This window comes from Neopelma chrysocephalum, unplaced genomic scaffold (genome assembly GCF_003984885.1).
Source record: "Neopelma chrysocephalum unplaced genomic scaffold, ASM398488v2 Primary Assembly neopelma1_81, whole genome shotgun sequence".
In the NCBI taxonomy this organism is placed as follows: domain Eukaryota; kingdom Metazoa; phylum Chordata; class Aves; order Passeriformes; family Pipridae; genus Neopelma; species Neopelma chrysocephalum.
This window is the reverse complement of record NW_020897743.1, coordinates 3,810,852-3,829,681: the sequence shown is the minus strand read 5'-3', so window position 1 is coordinate 3,829,681 and position 18,830 is coordinate 3,810,852. Positions and strand designations below refer to the sequence as shown.

General features: G+C 55.5%; 1 protein-coding gene across 1 annotated transcript; it reads left to right on the top strand.

The window, feature by feature from the left end:
• Positions 1 to 84: 84 nt before the first annotated feature.
• Positions 85 to 18,646, top strand: MPP1 (membrane palmitoylated protein 1). The gene is made up of 12 exons (XM_027690470.1): positions 85 to 225; positions 6,422 to 6,562; positions 6,904 to 6,982; positions 7,971 to 8,056; positions 9,241 to 9,309; positions 12,026 to 12,222; positions 12,496 to 12,602; positions 13,441 to 13,521; positions 14,089 to 14,169; positions 14,513 to 14,715; positions 15,034 to 15,108; positions 17,285 to 18,646. Exons 1-12 carry the CDS (start codon positions 118 to 120, stop codon positions 17,459 to 17,461), a joined length of 1,404 nt encoding a protein of 467 aa, XP_027546271.1. The 5' UTR covers positions 85 to 117; the 3' UTR covers positions 17,462 to 18,646.
• The last annotated feature ends 184 nt before the right edge of the window (positions 18,647 to 18,830 follow it).

The window sequence follows — 18,830 nt, the reverse complement described above, 5'->3', positions numbered from 1 at the left end:
GCCGGCCCCCGCCGCACACGGGCGGAGCTGCGGGCGGCCCGCGGCGCTGCTGGAGCCGCGGCCGGGCCCGGGCCGCTCCGTTCCGCCGTGCCGGGGCCAGCGGGACCGGCCGCCGAGATGACTCTCAAGTCGGGGCGCAGCGCCGGCGGCGGCAGCAGCAGCATGAGGACGGCGCTGTCCGACCTCTACCTGGAGCACCTCCTGCAGAACCGGCCCAAGCCCGAGGTGAGCGGCCCGATGCGCCCCCGGCACCCCCCTCCTCTGCCTCCCGCCGCCCCCATCCCCGCGCAGGGACCCCCGGCGGTCCCCCCTTCCCTGCGGGCCCTTCAGCCCAGCACCCCGCGCCCAGCTCAGGCCCGGCGGGGATCCCCCGGGGGTCCCGCGCCTCCCCGTCCCTCCCGCACATGCACGGCCCCAAAGGCAGAGACCCCGCCGTGGGTATCCATGTGCGTGCCCCGCGTGTGGCATTGGTGGTCCCCAGCAGCCCAGGAGCGGGGATGCTCGCTGGGGGACGCGGGGTGACACGGGGAATGGTCAGCCGGCGTGGCCGGCACAGCATAGCCAGGCAGGGAAGAGGGAGCTGGGTACAGGGGAGAAAGGCTCCAGCATCCTGCCACGGAAGAGATTGTGCTTGTTTTGCTGCAAAGTTGTAGCTGGTCTGAACTGGAACTGCCTGTCACATGAGCTGATTCAGCTGCTCAGAAACCTCCAGGTCCACAGCACGGGCTGGAGGAGGGTGGTGGGTCTCTGCCCTAGAGAAGAAGGATGCAACCAGCTTTTCTCACACCTACCCCGGCCAGGGAGTGAGCCGGTGGTCGCATGCACCCCACCTCCAACAGAAGGGGAGCAGGCTGCAACAGACGTCTTGATTCTGCTGGGAGGGCTCCTTCCTCAGCTGGTGTCATTTGGGGTAGCTTGGGTGCAGCCAGGAGAAGGTCAACAGTTCCCAGTGCTAAACAGCTGGTGCTTTCTCCCAGCTTTGAGCAGGCATCCCTGTTGGAATCATGGCATAATGTGCCTGGGCTGAGGTTTCCTTGCAACTGTGGGGAGCCTCTGAGAGCAGGGAGGAAATTTCCCCGAAGTGCTGTCCTTGGCCCATCCTGTTGGACATTAAAGCATGCAAAAGAGGCTTGTCAGATCTGTCTCACGCCAGTGACTTGTCTGCTTTCTATGGTTCAACCTTGGCAGGGTGCTTTGAAAAAAAAAAATAGAAAAAAGAATTTAAAGCAATGTGTCTGGACCAGGCAGCTGCTGAGAGGAGCTCTCCCATCCCTCTGCCTGCAAGATCCAAGCAGAGGGCCTGCCTGGCTGCAGGCAAAGTCAGGATAAATTGCCAGTGGCAGCAGCAGCTCTTGGGAAGGGTGCTAGGTCTGTCTGTCTGGCTGCTCCTTTTCTGGAGTCAAACAGGGTGACTGGAAGGTTTCTCTTCTCCATTTTCTCTGATAGAGCCACGTGCTGGGAAGTGCCACCCTGTGTTTCTCACGTGGTGGCAGGGCATGCAAAACATGGCAAGTGGAAGCCATGGTATTGCTAGGAAACAAGCCAAAGCCTCTTCTCTTGAGCCTCACCTGCCTGCATATCTTTTCCTTATCTCCTGATTGGCAAATACACACTTACCAAGAAGGTGTGGACTTCATTCTCATCTGTGTCCCTGGTTGGCAAGGTGATCTTGGGCTTTTCCCCTTATCATCCGTGACTCAGTTCCCCAGCTGTAAAATGGGCAGCAAATGTGACCTTTGGGAATCTGGTGGAGAAAAGAAGGGTACTTGTAGAGAGTGCTGAGCTTGAGGGTGCAGAGGGAACACTGCACTTCCCTCTGGGCAGCAGTTCCAACCAGCACCAACTCCAAAGCAGACTGAGGCCACAGTCTTCAGGGACCAAATCCTGAAACAACCACAGGTAAAACTTGCTTGGAAGCTGAGCTAAACTTCTGTCTATGATCAGTGAAGTGGGGAGGGCTGGTTCCAACTTCTTTATCTGAAATGTATTTTGTTGGGTTGCTGTCTGTAACAGCTGCAGGGGAAAAGCTGTTTTGCAGGGCTTGTTCAGGAAGGTGGGGATGGAGTGGCTGGGCAGCTCCTCCTTCTGTCAGTGTTGTGGTTTCACTGACTGTCTCTTGGAGGTGACTGGTTTCACAAACACATCTGGAAGGCTGTCTCAGCCTTTCTGGTGAGAAGATGGTGCCTCAGCAAAATTTACTGTGCTCCCTTGAAAATCTGGCCCACCTCCATTGCAGCACTCTTGTGATTTGGAGTCAGTGTGAGGGCATGCAGAGCTGGCACCTTCTGGCTGCCATGACTGTTTTGTATCCCTCTTATTTCTCCATTCCCCTTCCTACAGAGACCTGTTGGTGTTGCCAGACCTTTTCCCAGTGTCAGCAATTTAATCCTGTTTTGTTTAAATATTTGTTAGTTTGATTTTTTTTTTAATCTCAGTCATATTACTAGAGGGGATTTTAGATGAAGTTGTTCCTGTGGTTGTGCTGGCAGACCTGAGAAGTCAGCAGCTACTGGCAGAATCAATTACTTCTAAATGTCCACGTGGCTGTTGCTCCCCAGCCTGCTGGAGCAGCCCTAAAGCAACTCCTAAGCTCAACTTTTTTGCTACTTTGCTTTTTTTACCCATTGCTGTGGTTTTTTTAAGCTGTACTGAGACTGAGATGCACACATCTGCTGGGTGGTGGGGAGGAAAGGCTGGAGCACTGGAGGATGGGAGGAGAGATTGCTGGGTCAGGACATCTTTGCACCAAGCAGTGCCCCAACCTCCCTGCACACATCCAGGGTGATTATAATGTGAGGGGTAATGATGGATGGAGGGAGCTGGGATTTTGTTGCTCACTGTGGGCAGCAGAGCATTTCTCCCTGCCAGCCAGGAGGGCAGTCCCAGAGAAACCTGGCTCCAGGGATCCTTCTTGCATCCCAGCTGCTCTGCCTTGAGGGCCTACTTGGCAAAGTCAGCATTACTTTTCCTCCACGTACTCGCCAGGCAGCCCTGTTATTCCAAGGCTACCTGGTACCAATTCTCTTGGTTAGAGCAGCAAGGAGAGCCCAGGAACCAAACCTCTGAACGTGCCCTTTGGACTACAATGCTGCTTTCCCCAAGTGCTGCTTCAGCCTCCTGCAAACAAGCTGCCCAGTTAATGTTTGATTTGCCCATGGTGTGCAGCCTGGTGGAACCAGTGCAGCAGCAGGAGTAACCCTGGCAGACAGTGCTGACCCCACTGGGGGACAGGATGCCAAGCCCTGGGGTCCTCACCATGTTCCCTGTTGGTAAAGGCTGCCCAAGGAACTGGAGCACTTCCTTCCACCTTGGGATACAGGGCAGAAATATGGGATCTTAGAGAAAATGCAGGCAGGGAGGTGGGGTGCACCTTTTTGACCCACAGAGCTGGTGGCTCCTCTGTGCATTGCCACCTGGAGCAGGATTTGTGCAGGGTACCAGCTGCAAGGCACACCTAGGGCTGTTGGGTGCTGGGCTGCCCAGCACCCCTATTGCACAGCCCAGCCCAGCCCCCCAACATCCTTGCCCCAGCAGCGACTGAGCCCGGGGCTGTGGCCACGGAGCCGGCTCTGAGCAGCACCCACGGATGTTTCCTGTGGAGCAATGCACAAGTAGCAGAGTCTGCCCGGCCACCAGCGTCACTCAAAAGGCTCTTGAGGTCACAGACCATGCTGGGCCAAGTCAGCCAAGAGCGTGGCAGCTGCCAGGAGAGCGCAGGGTTGGAGATCCAGCCAGCCAGCTCATGTGCAGGGAGCATGAGAGCCACACACATCTCCTGATTCTGTTTGCTGAGTGCCCAACGTCAGGGCTGGAATCTGCCACTCTGTGGGTCCTCGTTGTCCTCATCAACCAGGCATTTTCCCATCCCCATGCACTGGCTGCCCCATGCCGTCAGCAGAAGCCCACACCACCCCAGCGTGGTTCTGGGACAGAAAGAGAGTTGCTGGAGGACCTTTTTGAGTTCAGAGCTGCCAGCAGGTGACTGGTGACCATCCCCAGGCACAGCAGCGAGTCTCTGGTGACAAGGCTTGTTCTCAGGGAGTCACTAGGGTGACACTGGTGCTGTGTCAGCATTGAGGGCTGAGTGTTTTCTCCAGCTCTCAGCAAAAAGCAAAGGTCAGGGCCAGGAGGCTCAGCTGACTGGGATGGTGGGGATGGGAACTCCCAGTGCTGGTGGCAGACTGTGCTGTGTCCTGGGTCATCGGGCTGTGCTGAGCCTAGAGGTTTGGAAACAGGAATTGCATGGTCTAAAACTTTCCCAAGGCATGACCAAGATAAGTGTGATCTGTGCTGACTCCAAACACCTCATGGGCACTTTGGCCTTGGGTAGGGTCGGAGAAGGTCCTCGTCCTCCTGTTCCTCCTTGCACATGCTGGGTCAACAGAGGTGGGACAGCTGGCAGAGAACTGAGGGACAGCTCTAGGCACTCACACTGCTGGATCTGTTCCTCTGCCCTTCAAATGGAATGGTAGCAGTGTGCCCTGCTAGGGCTGGTGAGCCTGTCTGGGAGGCTGCAAGTTGCTCTTCCTTCCACCCCGTGAGTCCTTGGCCTGGGTGCTGCTCTGGGCTGGGATTTAGCCTTCTTCTCCATGTTTAAGCCACTGGCAGCAGGAGCTCATGTGGTTCTCTTTTTCCTCTGAGTGGGAGATTGGTTGGCACTGTTAGAAGGAGTTGGCTTAAAAATAAATCACGTGTCTTCCCTCTTGCTTCATCAAGGGCACACAGCTCCCTGAGCCCTTCTCACCCTGACCCAGCCCCACCAGTGCCCTTTCATGGAGGCTGTGACAGTGACTGTACCTCCATGCTGGTCCATCCCTCTCTGCCAGCACCTCTCCCACTGTCCCAGGTAGTTCTGACTCTGCTGCCCCTTCCTTTGGCTCCCTCCCTGCTTTCTGCCATTGCACAGAGCTGGATCATTGCCTCAGCCCAGCAGAATTCCAGCACATCTGTACCAAAGCTAATTTTGTTGTGGTTTAGTGCTGTGGCTGCAGCCCAGCAGCAGCTGCTCTCCACCTTGCTTGCATCCACACGAACCTTCCCATGGCCTGACCAGATCTGTCTCCCCCCTTGGCAGGATGGGGCTGCAGCTTCTCCTCCGCTGCAGGCTGGGTGTCTTTGGTGGGTCAGAGTGGGCAGTAGGGTCAGGCTGACATTCCCCAGCTCCTGGCATGGAGCCTCTGGCCTTGATGCTCGGTTGGCAAGTCAGGATGTGGTGGGTGAGGTGTTGGCTCTGCCTGGCTGGGCATGGCAGGCCATGGTGCTGATGCAGGACTGAAGCCAGTGAGGACCTTGCTGGGTGTCCCTGCAGGTTTGCTGGCCATGGCTCCCAGCTCAGGCACTGCTGAAAGGGGGGTGCAGGCTGCAAACTGGGCAGCAAGGCCAGCCAGGAGGGTTCCTTGTTTTACATTGTGGGTGTAAAACACCCACACTGCTGGTGTGGGAATTTGAGCATGCTGATGGGGCGGGGAGAAGTTGCAGATGGGTTTTGCTGGACCAGCGCTGATTTGGGAGAGGCTTGAGGGAAGTCCACTGCACTTGGGGCCAAACGGGGATGTCTGTGAGCTGTGCAGAGACTTTGCCCAACATGCCTGAGGGATTGAACAGGACTGACTGCCTCAGGCTTTCTCAGGCTGGCAGAGAGAAGCTCACTTGGCAGCATCCCTGCTGGATGGCAGGGTGGGTTTGGAGTTCTCTGCCTGGGACCCTGTGCACTCTGCACCTGCCTTGGTGCCAGCACCTGCTGGAAACCAAGAACAGAGGTTTCCTTGTGACTGAAAGCCCCTGCTTAGCTTCCCAGTGCAAACCAGCATGAAAGGACCTGTAGTTGGGAGTTGGGAAGGGGAATGGGATGTTTCTGGCTGCCTTCAGTGCCTGGGTGTGTACGTGGCTCTGCACCATGTTGGTTGCCCATTGTTGTAGGTGAGGAAAGATTGAACTTGTGAACTGAGCAGGAGCAAAGCCTGGCTCCAGTTCTCAGGGGTGAGTCCCAAACTGCTCTGTTCACTTGGGGAAGCTGTCCTGGGCTTTATGCTCTGCAACAAGCTGCTTGTGGGCCAAGTACTGCTGTGACACAAGGAATGTTTGTGACTCGTTGCTTCAGAAGATGATCAGCTGTGGACTCTCCTGGCTTCTGCTGCCTGTAGCTTTTCCGAAGTTTTCTTACCTCCTGCCTTTCCCAAGCTGGAAAACTGCAGATTAAACCCACATCCGCATCTCCAAGGGTGAAGCTCTTCTGCTCTTTTTCTTTTCTCGCTCTTCCTGTCCTCTCCTCCAACCATTCATCTCTCCTCCCCCGTGCCCCACGTGCGCCGCAGGCACCCGAACACGGCTGAGCGGCTGAGCCCCACAGCAGGGATGCAGCATTCCCAGGCTGCGCTCAGGTGGAGCCCCCTAAACCCTGGTCTTTGTTTTGCCCCGACAGGCCATGACTCAGTCCCCAAATGCCATGACCGAGGACATTTATACCAACGGCTCAGCCCTGGGCAGCCCCTCCCACGGCAGCAGCCGTGAGGTGCGGAAGATCCGCCTTGTCCAGTTCGAGAAGGTCACGGAGGAGCCCATGGTGAGAACTGGCAAGATCCCAAAGCTTGATGGCCCCCAGGGGGGTGGAGGGGCAGGTTGAGCTGTGCCAGCGGGCTGGCCTTGCGGGAAGCAGATCAGTGGAGACCTCGGCCACGCGGAAAAGGTGCTGGATGCTGCCTCCGGCCTGGGGACCCGGGGTGAGCCCCGTCAGAGGGTGGTGATACTTGTGCCAAGAGGAGCTGCAGCAGCATGAGCTGGCCAAGCAGGGTCTTCCCCCAGCCACTGCACAGCCCACCGTGGACATGGGCCTGGAGAGGACTTTGCTGAGGGCTGGGGAGCTCTCCCCTGCAGCAAGCAGTCATGGATTTTCCTGTCTTCCAGGGAATCACCCTGAAGCAAAACGACAAACAGAGCTGCATGGTGGCCAGGATCTTCCACGGGGGAATGATTCACAGACAAGGTAACAAGGCCTTCGTAGAAGCAGTGCATGGGCTGCACGTCTGCAGGTGGTTTCTTTCCATGTAGCAATAAGGCAGGTCCTCAGCACTGCTGGCTTTCCCCTGTGTCATGGACATCTGTGCCTGTTCCTCCGCTAGGGATGTGTCAGGAACTCAGTGATCTCTCTGCATGGTTGTCATGTCAATATGCTGGAGGCTTTGGGCATAAATAAGGGATTGGGGGAAGGGCTCTCCCAAAAAGGAACTGGAGACTGTCTGTCTCATGATGGGGTCACTGTAAGGAGAGATGGAAGCTCTTCCCATTCCTGAAGTGCACAGGTGGGATTGCATGCTGTAGATTGGCTCTGCAGGCCAAAAAAAGGTGCCAAAAGAAATAAATAGGTGCTATTTTCTGGTTTTGGGTCTGGCCAAGGAGGAATGGAAATGAAATGTTCTCTGCTTAGAAAAGGCCTCTTTTCTAGCCTTGGATCCAAGTGGGAAGTCTGCGCATACTGCTGCCAAAGTATGACAGGAACCATTCCAATAACACTCCTGGAGCCTGATTTATAGCAGTATATCTGAGGCTGTAATCTGCCTGGGTATATAAACTGAAAACACACACAGTCAGGAATGCTTGTGTTAAGAGCCCCGTGAGGAGGTTGTCATTGGCTTAGGTGAGGTGCTTGGAGTTGGATTTGAGTAACTGAAGCAGGTGCTTTGACCAGTCTAAAACACTGAAGGACAGACACATAGTGGAAAGCTACCTGGTGACCTTCAGGCTGGCTAAGTGTGTGTCTTGGGTGGAGGGGGAAGAATTCATTCCCCTTGCCCCTTAGTCCCATGTGCTTAGGTGACATGTGTGGCTCCAGAAGCACTGGCCAGGCAAACACTGCAGTGTCCTGGCCACAACTTGCCCAGGGGGTTGGAGGGCTGGTGGAGCTGTGCTGTTTGGGTTTGGTGAGCAGCTCTTGTCCCTTTTCTGCACTTTCATGTTTCTCACATTGCTGGCAGGCTCCCTTCACGTGGGTGATGAAATCATAGAAATCAATGGGCAGAGTGCGAGCAACCACTCAGTTGACCAGCTGCAGAAGATGCTGGTAGGTATTTGTGTTTGACAGGGCTGTTCCTGGGAAGGACCCCTTTGGCCTGCATGCTGTGAGCATTCACCCCCTCCTACATACCAGAGCCAGCACACAGCTGCCTGCAGCTTTGTGATGTGGTAGAAACCACACTGCATGCAGCCTCGGTGGTGTCTGTGCTTGCTGCTTGTTTCTGGCCTTCTGAGAATAGCAGCAGGGGTTGTTGGCTGGGTCCTTGACATGTGCTGATGGAAAACCACCATGGAAGCCAACTCTGTTTGCCAAGGCTGGTGTGCAACTCCAGCCCAAGGACTGGCTGCTCTTGCAGACCTGGGCCACACATGCATGTCATCTTGGTGCCATTTGCCTGCTGCTGAGGTCGTGGTGATCCTGCCAGGCCCTTGCTAGAGACAGCTTTGGACAGGGTCTCAGGCTTGCCTTGGGTTCACACAGGGGCCATCCCAATCCATGCCCAACATGTGGGACCTGCTTGGAGGGAGGTGGTGGTGGTGCTGAGGACACCCACCAGCAGCCCAAGCAGGAGGCCTGGCCCTGCTGCAGTGCCACAGTCCTCTCCTGTCTGATGGCAGGATGTCCCTGCTCCAGACAGCAGGACCAAGGAGGAGTTTATCTTTTCCTCTCAAGAAGGGAGGTTGGCCCAGAAGGCCCCTCGAATCCTCCACATTTGATTATCTCCATGGGGCCATGTGGGTCTTGTGACACATGTGAGGCAACAATGCCTGTGGCAGGCAAAAGAGTGCTGTGCCTTTAATGTCACCAGGAGGGCCAGAGCAAGAGGCCAGCACGGAGGGAACAGATGGAGGGCACCTGGTGGAACCAGCCTCTGTCCCAGGCTCCTCACTGGGGCAGCCAGGCCAGAGCTGGTGCAGATCTCCATGTTCATTCTGGTGGTGCTTAGCAGTGCCCACAGCCAGACCCTTGTGGAGGTGCTGGTGTCACTCCATGGGAATGGGATAAGTATGGCAAAGCTGTGCTGCCACAGCTCTTAGCCCAGCCCCAGCAGAGCTGTTCCTAACCAGGCTGTGGTGTCCCCCAGCATCACAGCATGGCAGGGAGCACCCAGGAGCCTTGCCTCTGCAGGTCCTGGCACTCGGCACCTCCCTGCACAGGTTGGTGCTGTTGAGCTGTCTCCAGACACCACCTCCTCCAACTCTTCTTTCTCCCCTTCCTTTGTTCACTAGAAAGAAACCAAGGGGATGGTCTCATTAAAAGTCATTCCCAACCAACAAAGTCGCCTCCCTGCTCTCCAGGTAAGTGCAGCCTCCAGAGCCGCGGGCAGTGCTGGGACATGGAGTGGGGCAGGGTGGGACCAGTGCTGGGGAGGGAGCTGTGCAGAGCCACGGCTACCAGGACAAGGGTATGGCTACCTTGTCAGCTTGAATGAGCAGATTTTAGCCCTGTGTGGGTGTATTTACCCCATGTGCATGTAGAAACATGGGCCTGGGGTGCAGTGTGCAGTGTTTGGGGATGGGAGAGCAGCAGCACGTGCACACCAGGGAGCATGTGAGAGTCTCCTCCAAAGCTGTGACTGTTAGAGCCGTGTCCCCATGACAGGGGGGACACAGCAGCCCCTCCAGGGGCAGCACCAGGCCCTTTGCTCCCTGCTGCCACAGCTCCAGGAGGGTGTTGTGGGCCCAGATGCCTCCAGCAGGTCTGTGCACAGTGAGTGGGAGGCAGGAAGCAGTGGGGGGGAAGGAAGGCAGCTCCTTGCATTTGCTGGGCTGGGGGCTGTGCTGTGGCAGGGGACAGACAACTGCCTGGCTTTGGCTTTGAAGTCCTGTTGTGGCTGAAATAGAGTAGTGGAGAGGGCTGGGTCCTCTGCTGAGACTCCAGTGCATGGTAGCTGGGATGCTGTCCTGTCTCTGGGTGCAGGAGCCAACGCCAGTGCAGCCCCCCTGTCATGGACGGGCAGGAGTGGGAGAGGAGTGTGAGCTGGATGGTGCTGGGATGGGCTGAGGGAGCCCATGTCGTTCTTTATCCAGAGAGGCTGAAGTTTCTGAACATGGTGGCAAGTAAAAACTCTGTTTCTTGCTCAGCCCATGCTGTCACCAGTCCAGCTCAACCAGCCTTGCACATGTGTTTATTAAACACTGGCCCCTATCTTCCCTTCCCTGCTGTCCATCTGCCCTCCCTGGCCTGACCCAGCCAGCTCCAGTTGGCCAGGGCAACTCAGTGCCAGGGGAAAAGCTATTTCAGAGAAAAAGCACACAGTTGCTGGCTCACCTGAAGGCTGGCCTGGCTCTGTCTGTCTTGGGGTATCAGTGAGAAGCAGAGAGCTCCAGGCAGGTGCCTGGGCAGTCCTTGTGTGTTCGTGTGGATGAACAGTTTGCTGGTGCCAGGGAGTGCTTGCAAAGCAAGTGTCAGTCCTCATCTTAAGAGGAGATTCCACTCTTGTTGTTTTCCACTGTGAGAGATCTCATGCCACAGCTTGATCCATATGCTCTCTCCTGGCAGTGAAAGGGAACCATTGTGTTGTGATGGTTCTGTGCCTCCAGAGGCACTGCTGCAGGATGATATACTGTGGGAAATCGTTTTAGTGTGGAACAAGGACAGCATGGTCTACTCTACCCAGGGAGGAGGACTTTCCAGGCCTTGCCTGTGACATCTGAGGACAGGACTGGCATCACTCCCTGTGATACCCTTTGCCCCCTTGCTACACGCTGCATTTCTGGGATAAATAATTTGCTAGGGTTGTGCTTGGGGTTCCCTAAACCCTGCCTTTCACTATCCATCTGCCATACCCTGCCTGGCTTTGCCCCAACCCTAGTCCTGAGACAGTCCTGATCTTCCTGGGTGTGCTGGCCAGAGACAAACTGCTGCTGCAGCAGCATTTCACTCAAGAAACAACTCATCCAGACACCAAAGAGCGAGGGGCAATGCAGAACACACTGGGGACACGTGTGGTCTGCCCTCCTCATGGGATAGGTGACTCTCATCTATTCTGCTGCTCTCTGAGCCTGTTCTTCCCAAACAGCCTCCCTGGAAAACAATGTCCATGTGTGAAAACCACATGCCATTTTTCTCCTGACCTTGCAAAGATGCTTGGAGGCAGCAAGAGCCCAGGGATGTCTTGCTGCCTGCTGGCTTCAGGGGGGCTTGAGGCCAGGGGAAGGCAGTGGGGTGGGGTGCCCCAATGGGAGTAGGAGCTGCAGGTTCGCTCCCAAAAAGCTGAGCAAGCAGAAGAGATAAGGAAAGTCTCACTTTCTCACACCTTCTTGGTCCCCAGGGCTTCCCTCAGGAGGGTGCACAGTGGCCTGGGAAGCAGCAACAGGTTGTTTCCAGTTACAGCTGTAATGAGTGTAACTTTGCAAGAGTAGCTGATGCTGAAGGGACCGGGACAGACCAAGGCAGGGATGGATTCAGCACTGCAGCTTTGGCTCCCTGAGGGCCTCATGCCACGAAGAGGGTGCCCAGTTCTGGGAAAAGGCCAGCACAGAGCAGCTGGGGATTGAGCCATGGCCTTTCCAGGGGTCCCCAGGACATCATATTGCAAGGTGCACCATTGTGATGTCTCCTCTGTGCTCACCCCACTGCAAACCCCAGTTGTGCACCGTGGCTCCTCTGCAGCTGGCTGTGTAGCACCCGGGGCACTGCAGGGAGGCTCCATGGCAGGGTTTGAACACCAGCTGTGGACATGTAGGCCTGCCTAGAGCCCTGTCACCGCCTCCCAGTAGGGCCAAGACGCCATCCTTCTCCCTCCCTCATCCACCCCCCAGCACATCTCACTGCAATTCCGTGCCCAAGAGCTTCCTTCAAAGCTTTGTGCTTCTCCTTTCTCCCCACCCAGCCTTGTGGAAAAGCAGCAGGGGCCTGGAAAGCAGCAGGGGCTGTGGTCCCTCCTGGAGCAGGGACCTTGTGCCTGGAGCCATCTCTGCAGTCACCGTTGGGGAGTGCAATGTGGAGGCAGGAGCTGGACACGACCAAATTCAGGGCCATGCTGACTCTGGTCTGCTCTCTTTTTTGCAGATGTTCATGAGGGCACAGTTTGACTACGACCCCAAAAAAGACAACCTGATCCCCTGCAAGGAAGCAGGACTGAAGTTTCAGATCGGCGACGTGATTCAGATCATAAACAAGGATGACAGCAACTGGTGGCAGGGCCGGGTGGAGGGCTCCTGCACCGAGTCAGCAGGACTCATCCCTTCTCCAGAGCTGCAGGAGTGGTAGGTGCCTGGATTTGACCAGAAGGGCTGGATCTGGGAGTGGAGGTGGGAACAGTGACCGTGTACTATCAGGAGTTTGACTGTGCTGGGTAACACCAGTGTCACTGCTGGGACAAGGAGGCAGATGTCCCCTTCATCTGCTGCAGGGTGAGCCTTTGCCTGTCCCAGGAGCCAACCTGCTCCTCTAGCCTTTGCATGTCTGAGGGACAGTCCTGCTGCTTCCCTGGGGCTGGGGTGACAGCTGGGCCATGGTGGTGTCTCCTCTCTTGGCAGGCGCGTGGCGAGCGTCACCCAGCCCAGTCAGAGTGAATCCCCAAGCTGTAGCCCCTTTGGGAAGAAGAAGAAGTGCAAAGATAAATACCTGGCCAAGCACAGCTCAAGTAAGTGTGAGCAGGGCAATGGACTCCATCCCCAGCCCTGGGGGATGGCATCACTCCTGCCTCTGTCCTCTGTGGGAGTCAACCAAACAGCCCAGCTGTCTTGGCAGTGGAACCTCAGAAGGATACCCCACAGCTGTCAGCTTTTTTGAGTCCCTTCCTTAGTTTTCATGCCCCTCAGGTGGCCACAGCTGTGTCCCCATGTAGTCCACAAGGCCAGGGCTGGCTCAGCACCAAGCTCCCGTGCTCTCCTGTGTTTACAATCCCTGGCACTCCTGGCTTTGTGAGGTCAGGCTCCCAGGCCTCAAACACCACAGCCTGCTGAACACAGGGCAGGCAGTGGCCGTGCTGCTGCTCAGCTGCCAGATTGTATCCCTGGCAGGGCAGGGAACTGACCCTGAGCCACCCATGTAAATGCCCTGAGCTGGCAAAGGTGGGTGCCTGAGGACATGCTGGCTCCTAGCCCAGCCTGCAGCTCCAACCAGCCACAAACAAGGCTGTAAATCACCAAGATAAATAAAGCTCCCCCAGCAACAAACTTCCTGCAGCATCCTGCTGCCTCTCCACCCCGCTCCCAGGTCCTGCTGTCCTGAGCAAAAGCAGCCCTGGCTTCTTCTTCAGCAGCTGCTGGTCCAGCTCCCCAGTGCCCACTCTGCCCCTCACATGGTGCTTGCTGTTGAGGCTGCTGCCTTTTCCCCAAGCAGCCAAACATGGATGAGCTCCCAGCCCAATCCTGACCATTCTGTCCAAGGGCCTGGCTTTGGTCTGACATGCACAAGGTCCTGCTTCTGTGGCCAACCCAGCTCTGACCGTTCCATGTCTTGTTTCTCCTCCCTCCCAGTTTTTGACCAGCTGGATGTTGTTTCATATGAGGAGGTGGTGAGGCTGCCTGCCTTCAAGAGGAAGACTCTGGTGCTCATTGGTAGGTCCTGTCCCAGGCATCCTCTGCAGCACAGGGGCTTTGTGGTGGGTCCCAGGGGAACCAGGAGCTGGGGCAGCATGGCCCTTCAAAACCCAGTAAGGTCTGGGGAGCATTTCTTCTGTCTGCAGCTGACCTCCTCCATGCAGCATTGTGCATGGTCTGGCATCTGCACTGCAATGCTGAGGTGGAGTTAATTCAGGCGTTTGCAGCTCCTACGCATCTTCACGGAAAATCTTTATTAAAAGCAGCTCTGGTCTGCACAGCTGCACCAAAGCAAGGACTCCCACGCTGCAGGGACTGAGCTCTTGGTGGTGGACTCCACAGGCATGGGCAGCCCACCATGTCCAGCTGTGCTGGCTGTTCAGTGGGCAGCAGCCCTGCCTCCAGCTGGGGCTGGAGGTGAGCATCCCCAGGGCAGGGAGAGCCTCTTCCAGGGCTGGAAGACACCACAGACCAGCCTAGAAAGCACATCCTGGGCCCAGGCCAAGCTCTGCACCTTTCCTCAGAGCCAGAGCTGTGGAGGCTGCTCTGAGCTTAGCTCCAGTGTCCATCTCTCTGTCCATCCAGGGGCCAGCGGCGTGGGCCGTAGCCACATCAAGAACGCTCTGCTCAGCAACAACCCGGACAAGTTCATGTATCCACCCCCATGTAAGTACCCAGGGCACAGCACAGGATGCATTTCCTCCCACCTCTTTGATCCAGGACCTTCTTACAGCAGATGGGAGGTGGGAGATGTTTCTCCAGCACCACCAAGCTCCTGAAGTCAGGGGGGCCCACATGGGGCACTGCAGGGCTGCTGCCACCCACTCTGCTGAGACACCTCAGTCTTCTCATCTCAGTGTCTGTCCTTGGGCTGGCTGAGTTCCATTCTTGTCCCAAGTAGTAAAAAGGGATTAGTACAGCCTAGTCTTGAGGTATGCAGGGCCTCCATGCCTGCTCCACTCTGTCCCCCCTTCTAGCGGCCAGCACTCACCTCTCCCTCCCTCCCCAGACACCACGCGCCCCCAGAAGAAGAATGAGGTGGATGGGAAGGACTACTACTTTGTCTCCACTGAGGAGATGACCCGGGACATCTCAGCCAATGAGTTCTTGGAGTTTGGAAGCTACCAGGGAAACATGTTTGGCACCAAGTTTGAAACAGTGCACAAGATCCACCAGCAGGACAAAGTCGCTATTTTGGACATTGAGCCCCAGGTAGGGAGAAGGGGAAGGGGTGGGCAGGACAGGAGCTGCCACAAATTGAACTCCCTTTGTGCTGGCTGTGACTGTCCCTGCCTTCCCTGGTGCACTGTCCACCTGCCCTTCCCAAAGGAAAAAGCCAGCGAGTCCTGGGGTGGCATTTCCATTCCCAGAGAGGACATTCACTGGCTGCGACACACACCTGGCTGTGACAGCAGGGCCACAGCCAGGCTGGTGTGGGCAGCATGGGGAGTGGGGGACAGCAGCCTTGGCTGTGCTTGTTCCCACCCTGGGGAAGGGCACACCCTGGTAACTACACCCCTCTCTCCACAGACCCTCAAGATCGTGCGCACAGCCGAGCTCTCCCCGTTCATTGTCTTCATTGCCCCAACAGACAAGGCAGAGGAGGTGAGTGGCAGAGGGTGCCAAGGCTGTCCCCCTCCTGTCCCCCTCCAGCTGAGCTTGCCAGCCCGTGGCAAGGGGGGCAACGAGCCCGCTGCAGCAACCCAGGGCTCTCCCTGCTCCACATCAGATTCTTCCTGTCTGCTTAGATTTTGGTGGTCCAGGAGAACTCAGACCTGAGAAACAGGAATTCCTGCAGCTGTAGACAACCTGTCTCTGACTGACACCCCCCCAGCAACCATCACCCCTACAGCATAATCAGCCTCTAACACTTAGTGGGGAGCACAGCCCAGCACCCGGGGCAGGATGATTTATCCTGCCATCAGCTATGCAAATGGACACACAAACAACGGCTGCTTTCATTCTTTGCTCATTAAGATGCTGATCTCTTTAACGTTAGGATGAAAGCAACACTGATACCGCAGTTAACTCACTCAGCGCCAAGCATCAGGCTGGAAGTCACAGGCTACCACTTCCCAGGAAGCCCCTTGGATGCAGGGAGCAGTGCTGCCTATCCTGCCCAGCCTGGCAGGGAGGTGGGAAGTGATGGGACAATGGAAACCCAGAGCTGTGCTCCTCCTGGACTCACAGGCAGCCAAGGCCACCTATCCCAACCTATTAAATTTGGGTTCCTAAAGCTTAAGGTAGGGGTTGCAGGGAGTGTGTTTATGCACCCTTCAGAACAAGTATTGTGCAGCTATTTGGAGGCACATCAACTTGCAGAGGGCTGCACAGCCAGACGCAGCAGGAAGGGGGAAAGGTGGGCAAGTCTCAGAGCAGTGAGGGCCTGCTGCCCCCACCTCGTGCTGTCACCCACCGCTGGCGCCAGAGGAATTACATCCTGCTGCAGTAGGCAGGGCCAGCCCTGCTGCCAGGCACTATTTATAACCCTGCAGCTCGGCTCACTCTTACCAGAGGGATGCAGCAGCATTAATGTGACCCAGGAGAGCTCACATGACCAGGCAAACTGCTCATTGCTCTCCCCCCTCCACCCCCAAGAGCTGCCAGCTTCATCCATAACATAGAAAAAAATAATTCTCTAAGAATAGATAAATATTTTCAGTAACTCTTTCAAGATGAAAGTAGCTAAACAGTTATCTCCTTTTTTTTTTCCCCTGGGTAATTGTTAATTACATTTAAAGTTTGTCAGTGTTGAACTGAACACCTTCAAGACAGAAACCTGCTGTGCCTTCAGGGAAGGTGTGGTATTGCAAATATTACATCTGTTATATGGTTTTAGTGCTGACCACTAAAGGTGTCAGTGCTGTGATTCATACCAAAGTGGCCTAACAGAAAAGGGAAAGACATTGACTTGGTCTGATTTAGGTCTATTAGTATCTGTTGAGGTCCTTTTACTCTATTAATAATAATTATATACTAGATATAGTAATTAGTAATATAATCTAATATTATGTTTAGGTCTATTAATATGTGTCTAGGTCTATTTAATATATTAATGCATACAATTATTTAATAGATATATCATAATTAATATTATAATCTAATAATATCTGTTTAGGTCTATTCATATCTGCACACAGCAGAGCTCAGTGAGCACTGCACCCCAAGCTCTCCCCCTGCTCCCCAGGCACAGAAGCTGCCCACCTTTCAAGCTCCATTAGGGAAATATGTAGAAATTGCCTGGAATTCATTGTTGGGAGCAGAGCTGCCTGCAGCGATACACCCCTGGGATGCCCCTACCATCCAGGCAGGAGGGGGCAGGCAGCTTTGCTTTTACTATCAAAATAAAGCACTAAAAACCAGCCAAAACCAGTAGAGAGAGGCTGATAAAGCTCTGCCAGCTGGTGCTGTTCTGGTGGAAAAGCCAGTGGGAAGGGAGCATCCTGCAGGGATTCAGCCTCCAACCCAGCCTGAGGCCTTGAGCTGGCTACACTGCCCAGCACAGCCCTGAGCACCCTGCTGCTCCTGAATTCTCCCTGGCAGCTGCCACAGAGCGTTTTGAAGGTAAACAGGAGACCAAGCAGGTCTGGCCTCACTCTGGCAGGTAACCTGATGCTCACTGCGTTGCATGGGAGTCCAGCCAGAGAAACTCAGAGATCCTGGCCTGTCAGACAAGCTGCAAGCATGCTCTGTGCGCTGGTACTTCCCAACCACTGGAGTTGTTTTGGTGGGGGTTTCCCAGCTGGGATGGGCTGTGAAATTCCTCTCCTGTTTCTTGCAGTCCGAGGCTCTGCAGCAGCTCCGGAAGGACTCGGAGAGCATCCGGAGCCGGTACGCACACTACTTCGACCTCTCCCTGGTCAACAACGGGGTGGAAGAAAGCCTCCAGCTGCTGCAGGAAGCCTTTGAGCAGGCCTGCAGCTCTCCACAGTGGGTGCCTGTCTCCTGGGTCTACTGAGAGGGCATCCAGCCCCCGCCGCTTCCCATCAACCATCCTGCAGCCATGGGGAGAACCCTCCTCTGCTTCCCCCGGTCCACACACAGCCCAGCACAACTCCCTTCCTCTGCTGCTCCATGGACATCGTCTCAATTGGTTGACACACACACACACAGAGGGTGCCCACATCTCCTCTCCTGGGGGAAGGAACGCAGGACAGGGGCTGCCTGGGGGACAGACACCTCCCATGGCACTGCAGGGTAAGTCAGTGGCTACAGCAGAGCCCAAGGCACCCCGTTAGCTCCGAGCACAGCTCCCTGCCTCACCAGGCAAGGGAAAGCACAGTCCTGCTGTAGCACCCACCTGACCTTCTCTGCACCAGTCCCAAGGGAAGTGGCAGGACAGGGGCTTTCCAGGCAGATGTCTTCTGACATTGCAGGAGTGCACACAAACAACCCAGACCCCTGCCTGGTGTCCATGAGGCTTCAAGGAAGCCCCACAACTTAGGAGGCCTCACACAGACCACCTACAGCAAAGGGTTTCCTCTCACAAACAGGGAAGAGTAGAAAAAGGCAGGCATGGATTTGATGGATGTGGCGTGGAGCACCCACCCCCAGGCAGGCCTCACCCTGTGTTCCAAGGCTGGGGTTTTCTGATTCACCCTGTGCAACCATAGGTGTAAAAACTCACTGTATTGAACATTCTCACCGTGCAGCTTGGATTGTTACAGCCTGGCCAGAGAAACTCGGCAGCAGCTGAGCAAGTCCCACAGACCAAACCCCAGAGGGACTGTTCAATGGGTAAATTACATCCAGCCACAAGTATCTGTTGCATGCAGTAGAAAAGTCTCTACAAAGATCATCAAGGCATGTTTTCCAGTCTAGGGTGTCTCGCACTCTGTATGCAAACATGAAAGCCATGCTCACCACGGGGTTCCTCCGGCAGGAGTGCACTGATGCACAAGCCCCCCCACACCACGTCTGGGAAGTATCACTGTGCCTCCTGGGCAAACCACGGCCATCATGTAGGTGAAAATCTCATTTGTGTGTTCAGTCAGCTATAGGGGCAAGGGGAAGGTGGTTAAAAAGTCTTGTGCAATTTTTTTTTTTTAAGAATGCCAAAAATAAAATCTATGTGCAATAGGGACCTTCGTTCTGATCCACTGCAGGGAAACAATGAGCAGCAATAAATGTGCGCTGAAACATTGCCATGGCTGGTGTTTTACCTCTTAGGCTGGGCACTTGCTCATGGCTGGAGCTCTGTTCCCACCTCCCTGACCCTAAAACACATTCAAGATGAGGCAGGCCAGGACCAAACAGTCCCTCCAGGCACCATGAGACCTCTCCAGCAGCTTCACAGCAGCACAGGCAAAGGAACAGAGAGAACACCC